The 12,977-nt window shown below is 38.1% G+C and overlaps 2 protein-coding genes across 5 annotated transcripts in view; one reads left to right on the top strand and one right to left on the bottom strand.

The window, feature by feature from the left end:
- Nucleotides 1-12,977, bottom strand: part of RANBP17 (RAN binding protein 17) — a 267,568-nt gene that overhangs the window by 52,752 nt on the left and 201,839 nt on the right. For 3 of the 4 annotated variants that reach the window (XM_050962558.1, XM_050962559.1, XM_050962560.1), the window contains 2 exons: nt 2,992-3,206; nt 1,348-1,486 (listed from right to left, as the gene is read on the bottom strand). In XM_050962558.1, coding sequence (XP_050818515.1) covers nt 1,348-1,486; nt 2,992-3,206 — 354 coding nt within the window. Of the gene's footprint in view, nt 1-1,347; nt 1,487-2,991; nt 3,207-11,309; nt 11,506-12,977 lie in introns of those variants that run through there. The other variant, XM_050962561.1, reaches the window with a different exon arrangement.
- The window catches only part of LOC127055633 (uncharacterized), a 75,348-nt gene that overhangs the window by 24,361 nt on the left and 38,010 nt on the right, over nt 1-12,977 (top strand). The gene's annotated exons all lie outside the window — the stretch shown is intronic.

Raw genomic sequence — 12,977 nt, 5'->3', positions numbered from 1 at the left:
ACATGGAATCTGTTTTGAGAAGTTCTGGAATGCTCTGTGATGCCCAGTGTATTCATTTATTACTATGGGGCTTGAGTGACCTTAGAGGTAATAAACACTAGTTACTAGAAAGTCTATATAAACAAATATCATACCTACAGGCTGTTCATTAAATACAACTCCTAGCACAAAGTAATAAGAGAGCCATTCCTGGCTATTATTTTAGGATCCTGTTTTCTAGGGTGGTTAGAAAATGTAACTGCAACATACGCATCTTTCTTCAAGGTTCTATACAAGGGATCGGCAACCTTTCAGAAGCGGTGTGCCTAGTCTACTTATTTACTCTAATTTAAGGTTTCAAGTGCCAGTAATACATTTCAATGTTTTTAGACAGTCTCTTTCTGTAAGTCTATAATATATAACTAAACTATTTTGTATGTAAAGTAAATGAGGTTTTTAAAATGTTTAAGAAGCTTCATTTAAAATGAAATTAAAATGCAGAGCCCCCTGGACCAGTGACCAGGACCAATATGAGTGCCACTGAAAATCAGCTCGCGAGCCGCTCTCAGGACTCATGCTGTAGGTTGCCTACCCCTGCTCTATACTCTTCCCTCATATTTCGACTGAATTTAAGCTATTGAAATCAAATTTCAGTTTCAATCAAATATCTGGACAATAATCTGTTAAAAAGCGCTAATGAATGAAGACCAGTTACAACCAGACTACTTTTAATATAATTCTAAGTATGATGCTTGTTTACTCTGTGAAGTACAGCCAATAAATATTCTTTATAATGTAAAACCTAGTTTTTCTTTTTTATTGATAAGGTTAGCTTAGCCATCTCTACTCATCTATCAGTCACACTGATAAATGAAAAGTGAACAGCTGGAGGTTACTGTTACGTATGCTAACAAATTTTTTCTCTGAAGGGCAAAATGAGTCATATAACAACATTCTCTACTACGAGGATTATGGGACAAAAAAATCATTTTATATTTCACTGTTGTAAAACTTCTTCAGTGATAACCCAACTAGAAGCACATCGTTATTTTTAAAGTTTCTAATTTGTAGAAAGATCATTTTAAAATATTAATGCAATACTCTACTGGCCAGATTTTGAGAAGAGCTCAGCTCCCATTTAGACACCTAAAAGAAGTGGTCAGATTATCAAAATGCTCAGCACCCACCGTCTCCCATGGTCTCTGGACAATAATTTGTTAAACTGCAAATGAACGTTCTAATGGGCCACTTATTGTAGAAGCTTAAGCGAGAGTGGTTGGGTGCTGAGTTGTTCATTTTTTAAATCTCACTCTAATGACTACATATTCCCCACATTCCTATTTTAGCTAAATCATAAGTAACACTTACCCAGTGCAGTAAGTCCTTCAGATATTGAGGTAAGAATATACATTAGCACATGAGGTTCTAAACTGGTAATGAAACTCATATGATCCTGGGTGAGACATTCCAAGAGCGGGTAATATGACTGACTTAGTTTTCGATATTGCTGAAAAAGAAAAACAAACGTTGATAGAAAGTAAGAAATACTATGAGCTAATAGAAATTATAGCATTAAAAATGCAAAGCTGGCTGAAATATTAACAGGATTATAAAAATGCACAGAATGATGCTGTAATAAGTCCCAATTACACCTCCACCTCGATATAACGCTGTCCTCGGGAGCCAAAAAATCTTACCACATTATAGGTGAAACAGTGTTATATCAAACTTGCTTTGATCCACCAGAGTGCACAGCCCCTCTTCTCCTCCCCCCCACCCCGCCCGGAGCACTGCTTTACCGCATTATATCCGAATTTATGTTATATCCAGTTGTGTTATATCGGGTTAGAGGTGTCTCTATTAAATTAACAGCCTTTTTCTACCAAAAAAAAGAAACTTTCTATCTACGGTGGACATCTATGATTATAGGTTGCCATACAAATACATAAACTCAGTTTTAGTTTACAAAAATCCCTAGGTAATGAAGTCATATTAACCTTTTTATGCTAAATCCCATTAGCAGCTCAGTAAAACTGATATAAAACATTAGTCAGATCAAGTGTTCTGGGACCAGTTCGACAGGTCAGTGGCGAGTGCTTCCTCATGTATGTAGAAGACTTTCTGAGACTAACCCCACGTTGGCTGAGCGCATCACAGTGATTACTGTCTTGTGCAATGATCCTGCTACTTGACCAGCATAGACAGATCCTTGTGTCCACTGACTTTAATTGGGTTCTGTGTGGGCATAAATATCTGCTTGTCTGGATCCATTTGCAGGATCAAGGCTTCAGAGAGAGTTATTAGGGGCATTACCTTCACTACTGGCATGACTGTCAGTCTTGGCTGCATGGACACCCACTATCATGTAGCTATATACCAGTATTTGGCTGGGGTAATTTTTCAAAAGGGCTAAGGCAAAAGTCTGAGTTTTTAGCACCTCTATCTGATTCATCCCTTAGTGCAGAAAATGGCAGCTCCAAATGAAAATGTTCTGAAGAAAGTTCCATGATCCAAGCTAAGGTTGATCATGCACTTGATTTCTTGTCTTTGAGAAGTGACAGCTCCACTGATATGAGATTAGACATCCCAAAGAAGTTTGGCTAAAATTTTAATGCTGTCTTACAGAAAACACACCACAAGAGTTATATAAATTCAGATTAATCCCAGGCTGACTGATCATATAGGGCCAAATACTGCTTTAAATTACACACAGGGAACCCCTATGAATTCATTGGTTTGCCCGGACATAAAAAGCCAGAACTGGCTTCTCTCTTTCCCAGAAATATTTTTGTGAATATTCTGGAAATGTTACAATTTGCTATGTCAATTCTATCATACATGTAAATACTAATATTCTGGATGTGACTACAAATACACTCAAATAACTGGACTAAAAATATAAACTGCATTTGAGCTGTTCTAGATCCTGCTGTCTCATTATAACAATTTGAAGCCTGTGGTGATATTATTTCATATTTCACATAAAGACTCCCAAGATGAATAATTGCTTACAAGCAAGTCACTGTGGGATACTGAAAGCAGCATTTTGACAAAGGCCTGGAGTACATTGTCAAAGTGGTTGTCCCCATACAACTTGAAGACGCCAAAGCTGACATAATTTCCACATAAGGCAGATTTGAGAGCAGAATAGCAGATGGAAATGCCCTTGAGTTTCAGTGGATAAACCTGATCTTTTGACAGAGTCCCAAGAGACAGGATCTGATTACCTGTTCAGACAAAAAAAGAAAAGGAGAAAGAAACTGACATAAACAGTTGCAAATCTGGATAGCTCTGTCACTTAACATTTTCATTTCACTCTTTTATCACTTTTTGTCTTTATTTTTTATTACTGCCTACCTGGATGGGCTCCTGCTTTCATACTTATAGTAAAAAACAATTGGAACATTTTACATACATAGCATGAATATATTTAAAAAGCTGCTGAGTAATTAAGAGTGTAAAAAGTAAAAACATAATCTATGGAGTCTCAGTTACCGACGTAGGCCAACATCCTCAATTGGCACAGACCTTTCAACCCAGGCACAGCCACAGAGCCTTCAGTGTGGATGGTGGATCTGACTGCAGAATCAAGGCCTTAACTGATAGTTTTGCATACTGTAACTTAGCCTGGTTTTGATCTATTACTACGGTGGCCTCTTGGGATGGTTGTTTATGTACATACACATTAAACACACCACTCATACCACTGATATGTCCATTACAAAACCAACTATTTTACCAGTCCACAGCTGTGACCCACTCAGTTAATCTCAGTATTTCTAATGTAAAAATATTACAGGACTGTAAATATTTGGTGTTGCTAGTATGAGGCAATAGACGTGAATACTCTTACTCCAGAATAAGAGTGTCCATGTGGATTAAGTTAATTTAGAATAAAGCACTCTTATTCTGGCTTAAGCATCCTCCTCATTGGACCACTCACTTCTTGTAGCAGGGTAGCTGCTAAAGAGTGAGATGTAAGCTCAGCACTGATTTTCTGTTACTGTTCTTCCACTCACTTGAAGTAATCCTTCAGAAATAAATACATAAACCAACAATATAAGTGACAGTACTTAATGTCATTTAATTCATAACAAGGCCTGATTTTAAGGGGGCTTTCACCCACCATTCTGTTCTGCTGATGCAATTTTGCATCTGTAAATATTGTACTTGCATTAATTTTGTTCTCACAACTAACTCTGGATGCAAGTTCTACCACTCCAATTACTAACTACATGATCTGCACTGCAATTGGGTACTTAAATCAAACGAGTGGTAGGATGTAACCCCTAAATCTATTGGTGGTGTGAAAATATATGTGGATATTTTGCACCCACAAAAGGTAAACTGTCTTTTTAAAATCTGGATTGGAATGATAAAACAGATAACAAAACAACAAACTTTCACATTGGTAGTTTGGCACATTGCAAATATCAGACACAGACATGGTATCATTTTACATACTAATATTCTTGGGCATGTTCTATTCAACTGAAAAGAAGGCAAATAAGTCTCCTGGATGCTTAAATAAATTTGAAGAGAAGGTGGGTGAGGTAACATCTTTTATTGGACCAACTTCTGTTGGAGAGAGACACACAAGTTTTCCAACTACCCAAAGCTCTTCTTCAGGTCTTGTTTCTTGAATATCCTGGGACCAACATGACTATAATAACACCGGATAAAATAAAATTGGAGGATGTCATAAACAGATAGTTAAGAGTTAATGGAACAGAAGTACTTCATATCTCTTTTGCCTGGAAAGGGTTAACAAGAACAGTGAGCCTGGCTGTCACCTGACCAGAGGACCAATCAGAGGACAGGATACTTTCAAATCTTGAGAGAGGGAAGTTTTCTGTGTGTGCTGTTAGTTTTTGGTTGTTGTTCACTCTGGGGGCTCAGAGGGACCAGATGTGCAACCAGGTTTCTCTCCAATCTCTCCGATACAGGCTCTTATAGATTCAGAATAGTGAGTACTAGGTAGATAAAGTGAGTTAGGCTTATGGTTGTTTTCTTTATTTGCAAATGTGTATTTGGTTGGAAGAAGTTCAAACGTGTATTTGGCTGAAAGGAGTTCAAATTGGTATTTTGCTGAAAAGATTTTAAATGGTACTTGTATACTTAGACTGGGAGGGTGTTCCCAGTGTCTACAGCTGAAAGACCCTGTACCTATTCCATTTTTTTAAATTTACAAAGATAATTTTTACTGTTTTTTCTTTCTTTAATTAAAAGTTTTTCTTGTTTAAGAACCTGATTGTTTTTTTTATTCTGGTGAGACCCCAGGGGACTGGGTCTGGATCCACCAGGGAATTGGTGGGGAGAAAGGAGGGAAGGGGGAGAGAAAGGTTAATTTTCTCTCTGTGTTAGGATTACTTTCTCTCTCAGGGAGAGTCTGGGAGGGGGAAAGAGAAGGAGGGAGGAAGGTGGATTTTCCTCTCTGTTTTAAGATTCAAGGAGTTTGAATCACAGCGATCTTCCAGGGTAACCCAGGGAGGGGAAGTCTGGGAGAGGCAACGGTGGGGGAAAGGGTTTACTTTCCTTGTGTTAAGATTCAGAGGGTCTGGGTCTTGGGGGTCCTCGGGCAAGGTTTTGGGGAGATCAGAGTGTACCAGGCACTGAAAATCCTGGTTGGTGGCAGCGCTACAGGTTCTAAGCTGGTAATTGAGCTTAGAGGAATTCATGCTGGTACCCCATCTCTTGGACGCTAAGGTTCAGAGTGGGGAATTATACCATGACAGAGGACTATAGTGAAAAGAAGAGAAAGGGGAGGGTATATTCCACAAGTTGCACCCGCAATGAAACATGAGCAAAGACTCTTCAAGCAACATAACCAATATGCTCAAGGCCAAGATTTTCAAAAATTGGATGCCTAATGTTTTCAGAGGAGACAAAAACTGGATGTTGGCATTTGTGAGAGTCGACAATGGATAACAGTATATTTTAGCATTCTCCTCCACCAACAGGTGTCGCTGTAAATGCCAATACTAAGCTACAAAAGAAGGAAATAGAAAAATAGTAGCTGAGCATAAAAAAAACAATCAATTTTTAAATTGGGCAGTAGATTAAAAATCTAATAATACTAATACAGCAAGGAACAATTTAACATTTATTTTTAAATTTTTGGTTATTTTATTAAGTTGCTAGGACTGAATGGATTGCAACACTATGTTCTGAAATACATGTTCTAGAAGCAATTTAAAGCTCATTAGAAATAATTGTCTCTGGCTACTAGAAAATGTGGTAAAATTTAATCCTCATCCAAATGTTACCTGGGCTCTGAGAACAGGAAATTGTTTTGTGCTACTGTGGCTAACCTCAATGCTGACCCTGTATAGTAGCTGCTAGAACAGCTGAAAGCTGAAGCAAAATTAAAAACTTATATCAAAGTATATCATGACAGAATGTAGATAAATAAAAACGGCATATTGAAAGTATTATTTTTATGTCAGTCTCTTATAACAGAGAGGTAGAGGTGTTACTAAAAATGTAAAGAAACCACAAAACAAAGTAATAGATGCTCCCAAAATGCACTGGAAAACAGTTCTTCTTCAGCTGAGAACCTAAGAACATATAACAAGGAGATTTACAGCTTATCTACACAGGGACATCCAGGAAGGTTAACCTGAATTAACAGAAGGTGTGATTCTGAAGTGGATTAGTTAAAATGAATTACAAAGTGAATTGAGCTAAAGCAAATTAAGGCCACTCCAATTTTGAATAATAGCATTCACACAGGGATTTAATGCAGTTTAATTAATGTAGTTCAAATTCACATCTTTAATTAATTTGGATTAACTTTCCTGGATGTCCCTATGTAGACAAGCCCTAAGAATTAGACTTGTCTATACAGAACTACAAGTGAAATTCAATGACTGAATATTCCTAAGAATGGTGGACTTCACTGTCCCTAAATCCTGTCAAATTCCCCCACTGACAGTAATTTTTTTAATTATTTGTATTCGTGAGGGTTTTTATCATTCAGTCATACTGGCTACAAAGGATACAACACAGTATCTTTTGCCAGACTAACTATGGAGTGTTACAATGAGAGTTTACCTCTCAAGCAGGAGTCTAAGCCAAGTCCAAATGAATGTAGGATTGTTTTTTTTCACACCACTTCAGTCACTGCATTCTATCACAAAGTCTGCTTAAACTAAATTGCCTTTGCCAGAGTACCCATGTCAGTGACAAGGTATTGTAATGGAGATTTTAGTTGCTGGTGCCACAGCACTCACAGCACAGCAAGTGGTAAACAGACTTAACAGTATATATCCATTTATTTAGGGTCCGACTTTCAGAAGTGCCATGCACCCACAATTGCAGTTAAAGACAACAGGAGTTGAAGATACTCAGTACCTCTGGAAGTGAGGTCCTTAGGCGTTTATACCATACTCTTCATTGCAATATGTAAGATATCCCTATATACCAATCTGCCATTACATAGGACACTATAGAGAGTGTTCCACTTAGAGTGAAGTGGAGAGAAGAGATATATAAATCTGCAAACACGCTCCCTTTTTTACTTGAACACATAATTCTTATAGAATACAGAAATACAGAATGCAGCACGTGTTGGTGTACATACAGCAGTCCATAAACATGCCAATCCACCTAAAATGCAAGTTGTGAGTGGAAAAAAGTGTACAGTCCTCCCAAATGAATGTTCAGAAAAGTCATTCATGTTTAAGAAATAAGACAAGAGTGAAAGTGCATTTCCAGACAGCAAATGCATGGTTGACGTAACGGTACTGTAGGAGAAACAAGGCCCGAGGCAATAGTTTTTCATTGCCAGAGGAAGGTCACATTTTCTTAGACATGCAGTGTGTATATTTAAAAAAAGGAAAGAATCACATGCCAGACAGCTTTGATCAAGGAGCTCCAGACTGAGGAAACCGAAGAGTTGTAATAATAATCACCAGTGCAGCACACTTAGGTACTGGTGAAAAAAGCGGACTGGCATCAGATGACCTCAGCTGCTGCTTGTGCATTGCAGGGTTGACCAGACAGAGAGACAGCTTGTACCGAGGTTTTGAATTGATTTATAGATCAAGAGGATCCTCAGTGTAACTGAGCCATGATCTGGAATTTTCCTGTTATTAGTTTGGTGCCAGTCAGAATTCTAAAAGCAGAATTTTTACCAACTGGATATAGATATGTCTCTGTGATTGAGGATATCATTATCTGAGAGGAATAGAGAAAAAGTCTGTATTAAGATAATCCCTCATTTCACCTACTGATGTAAATCACATTATAACTAAGTTTATTTCCACATTTATACAAAATATGCATCTGTGTTGCCAATTTTTGCAATTATATCATTAGTCTTGTGTTGTATTGTGTTTTTCTTAAAGCTCCACTTCATAAAATCATGTTGCTATACAAGACTCTCAACTTCTGTTAAAAAAAAAAAAACATGTTAACAAGGGGTGTAATCCTTCAAAGGACAGGACAGGGATTTAGATACTCCAGTTAGTCGGAGATCTCTAATAATAATTTATATAGTGCTTTACACACTCATATAACCGTAGAGACATGAACTAATTAATTCTCTCTCTCTCGAAGTAGCATTATCCCTATTTTACAGATTGGGAAACTGACAAAAAGGTGATCTGGATTGGCCAAGACCATGCAGTGAGTAACCGCCAGAGCTAGGATAAGAATCCCGAACTCTGGATTCCCAGTCCTTTGCTCATTGCCCCAGAGAACAACACCTGCCCCCTTCCAAAGACTCAGAAGTATACCCCTAAATGTTAAAGAAATGTCAATTGAATGATAAAATCCTATGGACTAAAGTTTAGTTACTCTGAGATAGAGTGCCTCCATTGCATCTTGTTAAAAATAAATTAAAATTGCTCTTAACTTAGTTTTGTTGCCATAAAAAGTCAATACTGGCCAACATATGAGATTCCACAGCATTTCCCTATACTTAAAATGTCAGACACTATCTTGTGGTGATTGGTGATAAATGGTGGCATTTTAATAGTGATGATTGTAAGCCAATTTATTTTAGTCTCTTGAAATGGCTTTACTGCCCGTTATAGCAAACTAAATCAGAGAAATACCAAATTGTGTTGGCAAGGTTCACTGTAATCCAGAAACCTTCACCTGCATGTTTTTGTCCTGTAGAATGATTCAAACATTTTCAAACATGTTGGGAAAACCTTAGTTACCCTTAAACATGCCCATAATCATGTCAGTCTCTCTTTGGCATAGTAGGACCCACATCTCCTTTATTAACATTTTCAAAAGGAGACAAAATGAAAATGAAGAAAGAAGGGTTACTTATCCTACAGTAACTGTGGTTCTTCAAGATGTGTTGTCCACACAGATTACCCCAATTACTCATACAAGAAAAGAGAAGTTAATGATTTCCCAATCTGTCACAATCAGTCTTTGAAAAGATCATTATTGCCTTCCAGAGCCCTTTCAACGCTGCTAACGACTATATGGACAGTTATTAAAAACTACAAAATAACGTGGACACTGTGATGCTGGCAGAGAAGGTGCCAGCTCATGCCAAAGTTCCCATGAACACTGACAGATATTTAACTGGAACCTGTTTGGCTCACCAGTGTGTTAGTATTATTAAACTAGGTATTAGAATTGTAAGAATATGTTTTAGTGATTAGACTTTATTGAATGTTTGTGAGTTGCTGCATACATTGAACTCACTAATAACATCTGTAACCAGTTTCTATTACTTTTTGAAATTTAAGATTGGAACTCATTTGCATGTAGATATGTTTACCTGCTTTAACTTTGCAAATAACTTCCTTATTTCCTTTCCTAGTTAATATATCTTTAGATAGTTTATTATAGGATTGGCTACGGTATGAAATCTAAAGTGCAACTGACCTGGGGTAAGCAGACTGGAGTACCGAAGGATACCATCTGTGACTCCATGTTAAGACCGTTATAGTGCCTGAGGGGTTTACACTTGATAATTGGTTGGTAAAATCTAAGTGCAGAACTCACAACCAATTTGGGGTTCATACCCTGGTTCTTAACAGTCTGCCCTGAGGTCTTGAGCACTCATGGTCTTGAGCACTGCAGGACAGCTTGGCAGATAAATACTATGGTACTTGGAAATCTTGTCATAATTATTTGAAATAATCAAATCTATCTTAACATATATTATTTATGGCAGATTCATAGATTCCAAGGCCAGGAAAGACACTGTGATCATCTAGTCTGACCTCCTGTATAACACAAGTCATAGAACTAGAAACATTGAGGCTTTGTCTCATCTTCCATCATAGCATCTTCAGGAATAGGGAGAGGTAACTGTCCCAATGGGGGTTCCAGTAATCTCTTCAACTCTACTACTAATCTTAAATCTGTTACTGCCTTAGGCCTTTCCTTTGAATAGCACAGCTCTTGTCTAGCAAGACCCGGAGGACGTTAGATTCCTCCTGGCAAGGGCTGACAATCTTTTGGGGGACTGAGAATTTATTGGGCTTCCCAAGTCCACCATAAAAGGTGTTTGGGACAGCAGCTAGCGAGTGAAGTTTTTTTCAGAATGTGGAGAAAAGTTACCATCAGTTATGAATGGAGCAGGGTGAGATCCAATAAAGATGGAGTAGATGATGAGGGCAAGGGTTACAAGGCATACGCCAATTGATGAGTGATCAATGACTAGGTGATTTTTCAAAATGAAAAAAAGGATGGTAAAAGTCGATTGAGTCAGGAAAAAATGGACAGCAGGATTGCACGGGGATCCAGGAAGAATGAGTCAACTAGGCTTAAAGCAACAACATAACTATCTATCTCTTTGATCATCAAGAGGAAGCACATAGCAATTAAATCTAAATTAAATGCATAGCTAATAGTATTTAGGATGCTTAAAAGTTTACCAGTTTCTATCTTTTCCTGAGCTGAAATGTTTTTTATTTTGTTTAATCACTCTCATAAATTTAGTTGAGAACAGGTTGAAAAAACCGTGACAGCACACTAACTGATGTAGTTGAAAATAAAATGGTGGAGATGAGTTTATTAGAAATAAGATTTACTTGGAATCATTTTTCCTTCCCTAAATAAGTGCTTTCTGCAGTCTGCATATCCTGACTGCCTCTGTACACTACAAATCAAATGTGTAATTACATCTAAGTATCTTTTAACAAGAAGCCATGGAACACATACCAATTCCAGCCCCACAATGTAGCCGTAAGTGCAGTAAACACAAATTTAAAAACACACGTTTTGTTTATTTAAAAAAAAAAAAAGGATTTATATGGTCTTTCCTTAAAATAAAGTGCCATTACAAAAACTTAGTAACATTTCTTTCAAAATATGGATTGAATCCCAATATAGATAGCTGATGTCACGATGTCAGAGACCTGTTTTAATTGTGTGCATGTCTTGAGCTGGAAAGATGAGGCAACTTATAAATGTCTAAACAGTGCTCAAGAGTGAAGCTGTTATGGGCCCATTATGTTTTGGAGCTGCTGGAATATATTCTGGATACATGCAGTCACTCCAGAGCTATCAACCTGTAGCTTTGGATCAAACATCCAAAGAGTGTTTTCATTTCTGAAAAGAATACATAAAAAGTTGATAAAAGACACATACTACAAAGTAAAACACAGTTATTTACCTATGTTATAACTGTTGTTCTTTGAGATGTGGATGCAGACATGTATTCCACTCAGGTGTGAGTGTGTTCAGGGCACCAAAGCTGGAGAAAGTCACCTAGCAGTACCCCATGGGTGATGATCATGTTCTTTGCCTCATAGCTCTTCCCCAGCTATATAATTGCGGTGCACCCTATAGCTCCTTTGCACCAAACCCAGGTGCACAGGGTACAGAGTGTAGGTCATGGAATAAATGTCTGCATCCACATCTCGAAGAATAAGAGTTACAACACAGGTAGCTGTCTTTTCTTCTTCGAGTGGCTGCAGACATGTATTCCACTCAGGTGACTCACACGCCATTCACTGAGGAGATGGGGCTCAGAATCTATTTACACAGAGACCGTAGAACTGTCTTCTCAAAGTTTGCATTGGCCCCAGATTCCGTGGTTATAGTCTAATGTCTAGCAAAGGTTTCTACTTAGGATCATGTTACACCTCTGCAGATACCTATTATAGAAACATCTCTGAGAAACGCTAGTGATGTTGCTTTAGTCTCATCAAACAAGCCTGTAATAACTTTGGAGGCACAATATGAGTTGTTCCATAAGCCATAGTAATACACATCATTATCCACTTAGCAATGGTCTGAGCTGAGACTGATTGTCCTTTCATTTGCTCAGTATAAGATACCAAGAGACGAGGTGACAAACAAAATGGTTTAGTCCTTTCTAGTTAAAATGCCAAACACCTTCTCACATCTAAAGTATGAAGGAATTGTTCTTTTGCACTCAAGTGTGGTTTGGGAAAAAAATGCAGGTAAGTAAATAACCTGATTAAAGTAAAACTGAGATATCACTTTTAACAGAAATCTTGGATGTGGCGTTAAAGCTACTTCGTCTTTGAAGAACTGGGATCTGCCATTAAGGCTTGTAATTCACTGACTTGTAAGCCTACATTATAACTAACAAGAAGGCTGTCTCTTCTGGGATTGGAGAGCTAACAAGCATGTTGCTATCAGCTTGAACGGTGGACCCAACAGTGCCACAAGCACCGTATTACAGTCCCACGACACCATTTTCTTCACCGGTGGAAAAAGACGGACAATGCCTTTCAGAAAACTACCTACCATAGGATTTGAAAATACTGACTGTCACACAGTCTGAAGGGTTCACAACTGTGTGCGTCAACCTCAGAGCAGACTGCCAAAAAGCAGGGCAGAGATCCCAAACTGGGGTGTGTTCCAGAATTAAATTTCACCAACTTACTAACAAATGTGAACTCCTGAAGCACTATAACAGTCTTACGATGGGGTCCCCTTGGGCATTCCGGTCTATCTTGCCACCCAGGAAAGCTGAACTTGGTGATAGCTGGATGCTATACACGAAAGACCACAAAATATCCAGGTTGCTCCCAGTCCCAAGAGACCAGTCA

Source organism: Gopherus flavomarginatus, chromosome 7 (genome assembly GCF_025201925.1).
Source record: "Gopherus flavomarginatus isolate rGopFla2 chromosome 7, rGopFla2.mat.asm, whole genome shotgun sequence".
Classification (NCBI taxonomy): Eukaryota; Metazoa; Chordata; order Testudines; family Testudinidae; genus Gopherus; species Gopherus flavomarginatus.
This window is presented reverse-complemented; position numbering and strand designations above follow the sequence as displayed.